The sequence below is a fragment of the Colletotrichum tamarilloi genome (genome assembly GCF_030869305.1).
Source record: "Colletotrichum tamarilloi strain Tom-12 chromosome Unknown Scaffold_68.1, whole genome shotgun sequence".
NCBI lineage: Eukaryota > Fungi > Ascomycota > Sordariomycetes > Glomerellales > Glomerellaceae > Colletotrichum > Colletotrichum tamarilloi.
Genome location: NW_026849450.1, coordinates 124,721 through 136,302, shown reverse-complemented (window position 1 = coordinate 136,302; position 11,582 = coordinate 124,721). Strand labels below are relative to the sequence as shown.

Sequence of the window (11,582 nt, the reverse complement as noted above, 5' to 3'; positions counted from 1 at the left end):
ATCTTGGCATCGAGCAGTTGACCGTGTTAGTCATCGTGAATTATTACCCCTGGCATGGACCAATCGGCCCAAGGCTGCACCTGCAACGCCAACGGACTGGCATCGTAACAGTGCCTAAAGTGTGAATTTATGTCCAGAATCCCTTGTAGCCTAATCTAGGAAAATATGTTGCTTGCCTAGGGCGCTGGCATACCATCTCCTCCGAGGCAATCAAAGGTAAGAGAGAATGAAACTTTCCTAAACAGACACCACGTCTTTCTCCCGGAACAGATATGGGGAAACACATCATGGTTCACTTTGTTCACTGACTATGTGAAGCTTCATGTACTTTACAACTGTTATGCCATTGATGGTCTCGCTCTAACCGGAGACTCGGCGTGTTGGGAGATTGATTGGACAAAGTTGACGTCTACAGGTAATTGATATGTTCATCCAGTAGTAAGTTGTGATAATAGTCCACCAGCCTAGCGTTACACCGCAGTCCATCCGTACAAAATCTCAAAATTCTTCCATAATCAATTCACTGCCACTCGCGATCTTCGACTCTGCCTTGGTATTTTGACAATTTCGGCGCCATGCAATCCTTGATGCATGAGTTCCACGTGACAGCGATAATCAGCGCTGGGGTGCAGCGGAAGAAGCATTGTCCCTGTGGTTTTTGTTAGCTAAACAGATCCTCGGAGGGAACATGGAATTAGAGCAGCTTTTCGTACGTCCTGTGGTGGAGTTTGTTAGCTTCTGTGTTCATGCGCAAAACGTGTCTTGTCGAAGTACTTATGTCGGTACCGGCAAGAGGCTGCAGGTTTTCGACTTACGATTGGAACAGTCATCGCCGAAGATTGGTCATCGGATACGTCCGCCGGGATAGAGACTTTGTCTTTTTGGATGGGGGATGCTGCGCCGGCTGCGATGAGGAGGCCGAGTACGGCCGTGAAGGGTGTTGTTAGATGCATTTTGGTGACTTTGTATAGGTGGTGGTGACTTGAGAAACCTTGGCTTTTGGATGGAACGTGGAGATATAGAGGAGAAAGCCTATAGTTTCTACGGGTGAAGGAGACTGCTGACTTTATACTCCCACGGTTCCATCATGGTTGCCAGGACTCGCGGTAACAATGGGCAAGTCAGGAAGGTCGATTTACGTCGAAAACTGTATTATTGTACTCGTGGCTCTTAACCGATACATTGGATGGCAACATGATTGGCTTCTCCAGCTGATCTGAGGATATCTACGGCATGACAGTCACGCCTTCGCAGACGAGAAGGTATAGCGGCTCCGACCTTGACGGCATCACCGGCCGTCTGCCCGCCCGGGTGCTGGACCGCGAAACTGGTGTTGCTGGTGGTGCGGCTGGACGGTCTAAAGGGGTGTCATTCCGGGCAAAAGCTCAATTAAAGGGTTCTAATCCAAGATCAATCTAATGATATCTAGCATTCAAAACTAAAGGATAATACAGAGATCTTCGCAAAAGGTGAGCTTTTCTGAATATTTATTTCCAGTCTACATTGTAAGCCGGTGGACCTTTTCTTCTGTTGTTATTCCAGCTTGGATCCAGGTAAACCATCCTGACATCAAGTTACGCTCTTGTTGAAGTTGTGTATCATTCACGTAGGGCTAAAGTCATAGTAGTTCTAGAATGACCAGAATCAGTCTTGGGAAAGAACAAAGACATAATGACCAACATGTGCTTTAGAAAGGGAACTTATTATGACTCGGCACAATCATCTATTCCCTAAACTAATAAGGTTGAATAGTATCACCAGTAAACGTATAGAGTGCTTGTTAGTTGGCTGTGAAGTAAACACTTCCTTCAACTAGACAGAGAACAATGTCCTTGTTCCCTCCTATACATTGTTCAAGCAGAACGACCCAAGGTGGTTGCTAACTACCCAAGGCGGTTTCTTGCCTGAAAGGATGAGCTTAAAAAGAGATGATCCATTGTCCAAGTCTCTGAACCCATTATACTCACACCCAACTTCATCGCACACCTCCAAACTACCTTGCCGCAAATCGAAATACGTATCCAAATACGCGCTCAGGAGCATACTAGCACAACCCACACTACTTCCAAAATGTATACTTTTAGCTGCTTCGCCTCTCTGCTGTGCCGGGCTCAGCAACGGTTAGTGGTTGACCAAGCTCCGGACTATGCATCCCCCTTGCCTCTATCTAGAGAAGGCTCTCTGGCATCATCTTCCACCTCCTTGCTGAGCTATCGCCAGCTTACAGGGGACGCCACGGTAGGTCTCGGCGAGAACTCAGAGCTGGACGGCTCAGGCTCCACTTCGTCTCCGTCTGAAGACTCGCTCGCATTTGACCAAACCCAGATCGGCGTCTCGCAATGGCTTAGAGAGGTCGAGGCCGCAACAGGTGCTCTTAGAGCCCGCAACCCGGATCCAGCCTCGGCCTCACCCAGTCAGGGCTTGCCTTCTAGTAGTCATGATGGGAACCAGTCTAGATGGTCTCATTCTACAGACTCCCTTGCCCATGAGGGCCCGCCCAATGACCTTTCTTTCTGGGACCGAGAGACCGAATCCGAAGCAGGCAGCCCGCCACCCGAGCCAACCAGCCAGAGCATCTATTCTAGTGGTGAGTCGACGCATGGAGAAATTTCTGGGAACCTAGGTGGTGATGATACAAGGGAGCCTCCCCAGGTTGACTGGGTCACTTTCGGCTTATTGGTGAGCAGGGACGATGGTACTCTTGCCAGGCTGCGCAGAGATGAGAACCCCGACTTCCACCTGCCTACCCCTGCTACGTTGAGCCGTAGAGCTACCTGGCATGAGGATGAGATTGGAACGGCTCGAGCTGTTGAAGTGTATGAATTTGGCCCAGGTGATGCCACAATTGTCCAAGTTGGTGCAAGCTCAGGGGCTGGTGAAAATCCTATTAGGAACGACCCCAAGCGCCAGGGTGGAGTTTGGGATGTCAAGTTTTGAAGAGTTTCCTTTTGGTATATGGCATGATACTGTCTGCTGGGCTTACTCTGGGTCGAGTTTGTAAGATCAAAAAACAAAAAAATCATTGGTTGGTTGGTGTTCTCCTATTTAAAGGAGCTGGGTGAGTAGGGATCAAATTGACATGTAGAAGATAAGTTGAAAAGGCAAGCCAATTCAAGGTGAGTAGAGAGTATCAAGAAGCGAGAAAATAGAGTACAATGCTCTGTGAAATCTGTGTGAATTGTGGAAGTCGGGCTCTATGTATTAAATATACTCAAGACCGTGAGCCCAGAATCTTCCCTGTGCCTCGTGAGGCCAATGCTTTTTTCGACATGACACAAATCCAGATCTTTGTTCCCATCCCATACCCATGCGCCAGAAACAAAAGCTTTTGTATCAGATAAAAATCTACTAGACCCCATCTGAGTCTTTCTCCCTCATCTATGTACTCTTTCCAGCACCGCCGGCCGCCTTCTTCTTCAGAGCCTCCTGGTTCCTGCACCACTCGTCCCAGGCCTTCTTCATTTCCAGCTGCGTCGCCGTTGCCTCCTCCACATCCCCAACAATGGCATCAACGGCAGCCCGGTCTCCCTTGCCAGCGTGGAACACGCCAGAAGCAGCGATCAGGCAGGCAGGCACAGCGGCCTTTGCGTGAGACTTTGTCTCGCCGGCCTTGAGCTCAGCATAGACGCCCTTCAGGACCTCGACCGCCTCCTCAAGGTCCAACTTGCTGTCCTCCGTCGACTTGCCGCCACCACCGGACCTCGCCTTGCGCGCGCGCTTCTGGTAGTCCTTGACCAGCTCAAAAGCCCGGTCAGAGAGCGTCTTAATGGTCGACGTGCGGACGAGCTGCAGCAGCGGCTGCAAGATCGCCAGCGTCGTCGGGCTACCCGCCTCGTTGCGCACAAAGATCTCGAGCAGGTCCAGCACGCGCCTCTTAAAGTTGACGACGGACTCCTTGGCGGCCTTGCGCTCCTTCTTCTTGCTCGGCGCCGCCTTTTGACGCTGCTTGAAGACCTCGGCCAGCTTGCCGTCCAGCTCCAGCATGTCATCGTCGCCCATGTCCGAGTCGTTGTCCGATGACTCTGCGTCTTCGTCCTTGTCGAGGCGGTGGCTGTTGAGAATTTGGCCGAGAGCGTCGTCGAGGTCTGCGAGGTTCTGTGCTTCCTCGTCGTCTGCCTCTTCGTCCGATCCAGATTCTCCTTCGTCATCGTCGTTCTCCTCATCATCGCCGGCGTCAAGAGCATCGAATTCGACGTTGGAGTCCACCTCAGCGTCAGAACCGGCCTCATCGTCGGACTCGTCTTCCTCGTCCTCTTCCATGTCTTCAAGATCCATATCATCGGCGTCAACGTCAAAGAGCGACTGCTGACCCTTGGCGCTCTCGTCGGCGGAAAGGACGTCCAGCAATAGCTCCAGCGCCTTGGGAGAAACTCTGCTAGTAAAGTAGCCAAACACGCGCTGCGAAATTTCGCGTAGAAGCGACGACTGCTGAGAGACGAGTGAAAGTAAGATCTCGACCAAGAACTCAGCAGCACCCTCCTCGTCCGTCTGCAGGCGAGTCTGGTACTCCTTGAGATCGCTCAAAAGCTGGAACGCATCCGGCTCCTCGTTGTAGAGCTGGAAGATGGCAATGGCGTGAAGCAGCGCCAAGCCCTGTGAAATCTTGACCTCGTCCGTCGAGCTCTCGCTAGCGGAGGCACTCTTTTTCATGAGTTTCTCCAACCGCTTCCGTGCTGCGTGAACCTCCTTCTTCATCTCTCCCTCCATACGAATGTAGTCTGGGTTGATCGACTGCACTGCCGTGCACAGGTAGTTGGCGTCCTCAGCTTTGCGAGAGAGCTTTGCAAAGGCTGACTGAAGTCGGCTCCTGCTCAGCTCCGTTACTAGCGAGTTTGCGTTCTCCGGGATCCATATGGGCTTGGCATAGGCGAGAGATGTCAGCTCCTGAAGCGCAGGTTCCGGTGCCGAGGTAGTCAGGCGGAAGATGTATTCAATGTAAACGCGGAGGTCGAGCTTAACCGAGTTAATATCCTTTCTGTGTGAAAGTCAGCATCAAGCACAAGTCATTCTGCAAGGAAGGGGATTCGACGCACGATGTCGTAGAAGTCTTCATGACAGGTCCGCTAAGAACCTGGATGACATCCTCGCCAGTATCGGCTTTCACATGCTGAAGAATCTTGTCTACCGTCTTGCTCTTGGTCATGACATCGAATCGATACAGTCCGTTGTTGTTAATCAGGTTGTCGAGAATGATGCCAGTGGCCTCAGGATGCGCCGCAGAAGTCTCCTCAACGACCTTCAGAGTCTTCAAAGCTGCCCGGTGAAGGAAGCGATCTTCCTGGGATGCCTGGTTGATGAGGCATGTCATCAGGTTCCTGCTGAAGAGCACGTCGAGGAGGTCGTCGATATCGGCGTAGCTCTGGAGCATCTTCTGGAAAACCAGGAAGCCCCTGAACTTTTGTCCCTCAGTGGCGGTCTTGGCGAAGAAGTTGTCTGCAATGCCTCGATTAGCTCGGCGCGTGGAAAAGCTGCAACCTTTCGATACTCACCATCAACAACTCGCTTCCAGAAAGATCTGAACTCATCGACACCTGCAGGACCCTTGCGCAGGAAGTGCCGCACAATCAGGTCCCATACGAAGTGCAGTTGCGGCGTCCAGTTGGCCTGCTTGTTCTTGACATAGTTGCCCCTCCTCGATTGCTGTTGTTGTTGCTGCTGCTGCTTCTGCTGCTTCTCCACGTCATCCTGCCCGCTCTCCTTCAGGATACCCGCCAGCTCGCCCAGGTTTCTCGAAGAAAGGGGGTGGTGGTGCTTCGCCTTGTCGCCGGTAGTCAGCTCAGGGCACTGTTCAAATGCGACAAGCCAGATGCCGACACCCTCGGGGGTCTTGGCCCAGCCGAGCTCGACCAGCTGCTGCAGCACCATCTCGACGCGGGGACGGTCCAGCTGCGCCAAGGCCTGCGCAACGACCCATCCGCACTGCGGCCGCAGCCAAATCTTCTTGCCGCCCAGCTTGACGAGCAGTCTGAGAATCTCGTTCCACCTGTCGGGGCCTTCCTCTTCGAGAAACAGGATCCTCGCGCGCACGAAGCACTCGAGCCCGAACAGCTGTCCAAAGTACAGGTCTCGCTCCTCCTGCCCTGAGATGTTTCCTCCGAAACGCGTCCTCTCCATCAACATCTCCAGCACTTTATCAAACGTCAGACCAGGATACTTGTCGCGGCACAAGTTCCTGGGCGGGCCGAGGAGCTGGCTGAGGATCTCGGTCAAGACGACGCTGTAGCCCAACCTCGACGCCGCTCTGCCGCTGGCAAGACCACGGAACAGTCGCCAATCGAGATGTCTGGTCAGACACGCCTCCGTTACGCCCTCGTCGTCGAGAAGGCTAGAGATGATGGCGCCAGCGGCCTCGAGGCGGTCCGTCTCGTTCTCGCTGCTGAGGAGGTCGTACAGCTTCGCTTCGCGAACACGGTCCTTGCCGGTCGAGTTCTCGACAAAGAGCTTCTTCTCCAGCAGGATCTTGGGCAGCCTAGTGCCATTGGAGCCTGTGGCGGCGTCGGCGACATCGTTCGAGTCCGGGGAGTTGCTACCGTCGGCCGAGGCGTCGTGGAAGGATTTTGGGCGCTTGTTGGACTCGGCGGCCTTGAGGGCCTCTCTCTCGGCGCGCTTGCGCTTTGCGCTCGCCGTCTTGGTCATTGTGTAGGATGTTTCCGTTCAATCGCAGACCAGTTCGTTGAGAAAGTGATATATTAAATTATCATGGAAATTGGCGATGTTTTCTTTTTTTCTTAGGGCGTTCTCATGTCGCAGAGCGCATTCTGTGATCGCTGCCAGGATCTCATCCAAAAAGTTTGGAGCGTAAAAAGTTCTGCCAGACGTTACCGCCCGGCAAAAAAAAACGGCTTTGACTTCACCTCACCCACGCCCCGCCGATGGTGGGGGTCCCTGCAGGTTTCCACTGTTACCCGCGAGGGGTCCACAACTCAATCCTGTGCCAGAAATTGGATGTCACAGTGAGGCGGTGACATTACCTTAATGTTGAGGTAGCTTTGAGAGAGAATTTCTCTCTTCTCATAATACACCCTCCTTCTGCTACTCTCTTAGTTTCCATCGCTTTGTCTGGCATTATGTTGAACCGTAGTGTGCACATCTTGTACTTCGCGGTTTCGGACGTGAAGCTCGCTCATCGACAGCTTCATCAACCGCTCCAGAGTGTTTGTTTGGCCGGCTATTCATTCACAAACATCTGAAACTCGACTTACCACTACACTTCTAATGAGAATTTCAACTTGTTTCACGGTCTGTTCGTGTGTGTTGTTCAGTTTCTGTTCCAAGATTGGTTGTGTCATACAATGGTCGTCACCAGGTCTCAGGCTGAACCTGGTCCTGAAGGAGGACAGAGGAGTGAAGTGACTTTCAGATGATTGAAAGAAAAATATTATATATCAAATGATATATCATCCATACCTTTGTATTCCGCTAGTGCAACCTGACCGAGTCATCGACGTCGCATCGAGATTCACGGCAGACGTAATAAACGGAGAGCACGTCCAGAAGCATATTTATCCATCGATCGAGATACAGAATAAGTATATGCACCATATTCTTGGAAGAAAGAATCAATGATGAAAACAAGAGCACTGACACGATGATTCGCTATAGGACTTCTGGGCTTAGAATGGCTCACAATGACTGTAGGTGGGCGGGTGTTAGGTGAGCGTATATTCCATTCAAGTATTCTAGGTTGGGACCTGAATCACCGAAGAGAATTGCTCAAAGCCTTCATAGACAATCGAACTGCAAAATTTTCATCTCGGCATTCCAATGAAACACCAATTTGACGACTTGAGAAAGATGCCCGGTAATCAGGCCAGGGGCTCTGGGTTTCCCGTAGTAGAGGCTATCTTCGCGAGGGTGACTGCATTGAGGCCGGCGGGACCATCCCGAGAAGACGGAACATGAGATATCCACACATCATCGCAAGTGAAAACTAGAGTTTTGTTCCCAATTTAAACTGTCTCACATTCAAGGCACTTCAAAGAGGGCCCGAGGCTTGATGACTGATTACGTCAAGGGAGAATAGAAGGTGGTCGTGATGCTCCCGGACATCAACGATGTACATGTTAGCAGCATTTCAAAGGCCAGACTCGCGATTGAGGAGTCATCCTCAGAAATTCCTCACATTATTCCCAAGAACATCGTAAATATATATCTATAAAGCCTGGCAGACTTGTACTTCTCATACCGTCGTGTGACGAAGTCAGAAGAAGCATGTTACAGCTCAACTATCCTGAGGTCTGACTGGACAGCGGGTCGCGCATAAAACACCTTCCTGGATGTTTGAACAGCATGATTCGTCTGTTTGACCCCGGTCTCTTCTACTATCGGCATACTGTCGAATAGACCCAGGAGTTCGTCGCCGGCTACGCCTTTCTCTTCTTCTTCATCCTCAACTTTCATGCTCATTGAAAAGGGACTCTGGGTTTGCTTTCTCATGTCCTGTGTAGTTAGACATTCACGGCATGTTCCCTCAATTCGCCGTCTCCAGAATAGGTTCCATGCTGATGCTCCTGGGGACAAGAATCTTTCGCAGCCATGTTGCCGGCTTCTACAGCGGTCCGAGATGTTCATGCGCCTCGACTACATCATTCCAAGTCTGCATGAATTTCCTCACTCTCCAAACACCCTCCTCGGACCAATGTATGCCTTATCTAGCCTCGGTCTCTCCAAACTATATCCCGATTCTTCCATACATGCTTTTGGTAAGATACTTGATGTACAATGGAGAGCTTTCCCTCCGTATGACTCAGCACAAGCGCACCTGGAATCATAGGGACACTGAACGCGAAGTCACGAAAAGGAGTGGGCAAAGAAACTCGTCCCTATAGGACACCAGCCGAAAGGTCACGCGATACCCATAACGTCTCCCAAGAAACACTGGACTCCTCTTGACGGACTTCTCCTGTACCCCTCAACCGCGTTTCCCACAACTCACTAGGTGACAGGATCGGAAGGAGAAGAGACCCAGGCACACCTTTCACTTCTCCTTGCCGGGACAGGCAACGAGATTTTGCCACACTCACAGCCATTTTGCTCCTGGTGATGAGTGCCAATGGTAACCGGAGTGCCAGCGATGATGCTTGTGTTCTACAGTATTCAACAACAGGCTGATGAGCTAGAGGTCCTGTCGCAAAATCGTCATTTCCTCCAACCTCTCGTGCCGTCGGCCGGTGACCGGAGTTCGGGAGTATTGCTAAATCTGTTCTAGGATTCTTGTGGTCTTTTCGGTTTTCATAAGAACTTGAAAGATATTTAAACCGAACATTTCTAGATCTCTTTTAACAGCGTCCACCAGCTTTTGTGATATATTCCACACGGAATAAACAGCACTTGCAGGGCAGTACTCTCTTACAATGCACTCTCCCTATATTATACAGGCCTTGGCTACCACATAGAGCAAACTCTGGCTACACTTCCACACGTGAGACAGATCTGACATTTTATAGAGGGAACTTCGGCCCATTCGTAACACAGAGTCTCACGGGACGCCAATGATATTACAGGCATTCACAATACCGGAGTCGTCTCGCTCCTCCTCCAAAACCAGTCCGGACAGATACCTTAAACCCGCCCAGTCTACGACAGCTGGATTCAACGGCAGCAGATAGTAATATAGCTATCGACACCGGTACCAAGGCTGTAGAGGTTCAGCCAGGCCCATGTTTGCTACAAGATCCAACCGCAGTTGAAGTAATTCAGATCTCCCACCAACCAACCGCAATCCCAAATCATGCAAGCCAGGCAAAGAACCCCCAACGCTGATCCAAAGTCACCTTCCCTACCTAAGCACTACCGTTTCCCCTAAACCTCTGACCTGTAGTCTCACGATATAGCACCGCACTTGACCACACGAATTCAGGGGCCGGGATGGCAACAGAATCAACGGCTTCAGGGGCAAAGGGCAACGGGAACAATACTGAGAAACAACAACCACCCAATCGTAGTCTAGTTTGAAACTGCTGATCAGCCTCCAGTAACGGGAACTAGGCACCATCTTCTAGAACAATCGATCCCCTATCCAGGACAAGTATACAGACATCACGGCGCCAAAACCAAAGCTTCACCCCTCTACGAACACACCTCACCAACATAGTCTACGTACACCAGGCTGAAGTCGGCCGCCGGGCTCTGTCTCCGTCTTCTCAGACCCTCCTCAGAGTGCGCCAGCCGCCCACGCTGAAGATGCTATTCCTTAGATCGCTTGCTAGATACTTACTGATGCTGATCCAAGATGGTGCTACCAACAAGCCGCCTCAAAACCACGCCGAAAGAGACTCTCGCCCTCCCGTTGCCATCGTGCCATCTTCCACTCGCTCCCGCTTAGTTCAGGGGGGAAGCAACGTTTGGCTAAACCCATCAGGTCGTCGTCCATCCATCGTCCAGCCTGCCGCCATTCCAAAGAGCCGCCCCGTCACGCCGCCACCTTTTTTGTTCTTTGTCTCAACCCTCGTGGGGGGGAATGTTAGGATGTTTTAGCTCGGAGGGCGCCATGCCCGTTTTATATCGACTACCCTTCCCGTCCACAGCAGCATTACCTACTTACCTACTCATATGCCTTACCAAGAGGACTAGTCGGGAGAAAAAAAAGGCCTCCCGACTTGAAGCCAAACGAACACGCCACAAACGCATGTTAGTCGAGCGGCGCCGTCACCGAAGAAAAAGAGTCCGTCCCTGCGGGACCGCAAGCCACCCCAGATCCGACTGTCAGACGTTCGACGGAACTACTCAACAAGTCGAGACGAACAAAGAAAATATGAAAAAAGGGTCTTGTACCACGCTCAGCGTCCCTGAGAAGTAGGGGTCTGCCCACCTACATACCGCATCAACCGCAATGGCAAAACGGCCACCGGGGAGGAATGTTGCGGACATTAGGTCGCCGCCGCCATCAGAAACAACTTTGCACCAACGCGGACTCTGAACGGCGGCTCGGCCGGCCGGTCGGTTCATATCGGCGCGGGCGTGGCGGTCTCGCCCGACCTGTTTCGCTGCTTGTGTAGCCTGACAAACCTGGGCAGTGGGAGGATGGGAGGGGGAAGAAGAGGATGTTTGAGGTCTCGGGGATGTGGGGGAGGGGAAGAAGAAGACAGCCAAGGGCCCAAAGGCTCCAGAGGCGGCGAGAGAGACAAGCGAGCACGCAAAAAAGACCCTGATGTTCCTGTAGCCGTCGCGGGAACCGTGAACAAGCCCATCGGACAATTGTTCGCCTCTGGAGGCGCGACGTGGGTGGCTCGAGGCTAGGGTAGCATTCGCCTAGCAATGCGCGCGGAATCACTGTGACTGGCGAGTTTCGGATGCCTTGTTGGTTTGGGACGTGTGAACATCGTTCAAGGCATTGCGTTGGCTCACACTCTCAGACGCAAGAACGGCGGTGGAGAGCCTATTCCGGAAGCTCGTTCATCCCGACTTGATTCTGTGGTGTTGGCCCAGCTGTTGCCGTTGCTAGCAGACTGCTGCTCCTCCTCCTGCTGCGACATGGGCTGGGGAATGGAAGAGTCAGGTCAGACCCGTCGGTCAGACGGGCAACAGAGCATACGGGCCCGGCTCACCGGGTGATATCGTTCGTTTCAGACATCGGTGCGGGT

General features: G+C 52.1%; 4 protein-coding genes across 4 annotated transcripts; 1 reads left to right on the top strand and 3 right to left on the bottom strand.

The window, feature by feature from the left end:
* Positions 1 to 520: 520 nt before the first annotated feature.
* On the bottom strand, positions 521 to 953 carry CTAM01_11845 (uncharacterized protein; the record flags this gene model as incomplete). The annotated part of the gene is made up of 2 exons (XM_060527854.1): positions 521 to 649; positions 816 to 953. The coding sequence occupies 2 exons, from the start codon at positions 951 to 953 to the stop codon at positions 521 to 523; spliced, it is 267 nt and encodes an 88-aa protein (XP_060377524.1).
* A 1,117-nt stretch (positions 954 to 2,070) lies between these two features.
* CTAM01_11844 (uncharacterized protein) lies at positions 2,071 to 2,937 on the top strand (the record flags this gene model as incomplete). The annotated part of the gene is made up of 1 exon (XM_060527853.1): positions 2,071 to 2,937. One exon carries the CDS (start codon positions 2,071 to 2,073, stop codon positions 2,935 to 2,937), a length of 867 nt encoding a protein of 288 aa, XP_060377523.1.
* Positions 2,938 to 3,378: 441 nt separating this feature from the next.
* CTAM01_11843 (DNA polymerase phi) lies at positions 3,379 to 6,636 on the bottom strand (the record flags this gene model as incomplete). Its single annotated transcript, XM_060527852.1, has 3 exons — positions 3,379 to 4,975; positions 5,034 to 5,433; positions 5,490 to 6,636. 3 exons carry the CDS (start codon positions 6,634 to 6,636, stop codon positions 3,379 to 3,381), a joined length of 3,144 nt encoding a protein of 1,047 aa, XP_060377522.1.
* Positions 6,637 to 10,440: 3,804 nt separating this feature from the next.
* Positions 10,441 to 11,474, bottom strand: CTAM01_11842 (uncharacterized protein; the record flags this gene model as incomplete). The annotated part of the gene is made up of 3 exons (XM_060527851.1): positions 10,441 to 10,446; positions 10,819 to 11,250; positions 11,349 to 11,474. 3 exons carry the CDS (start codon positions 11,472 to 11,474, stop codon positions 10,441 to 10,443), a joined length of 564 nt encoding a protein of 187 aa, XP_060377521.1.
* Positions 11,475 to 11,582: the final 108 nt, after the last annotated feature.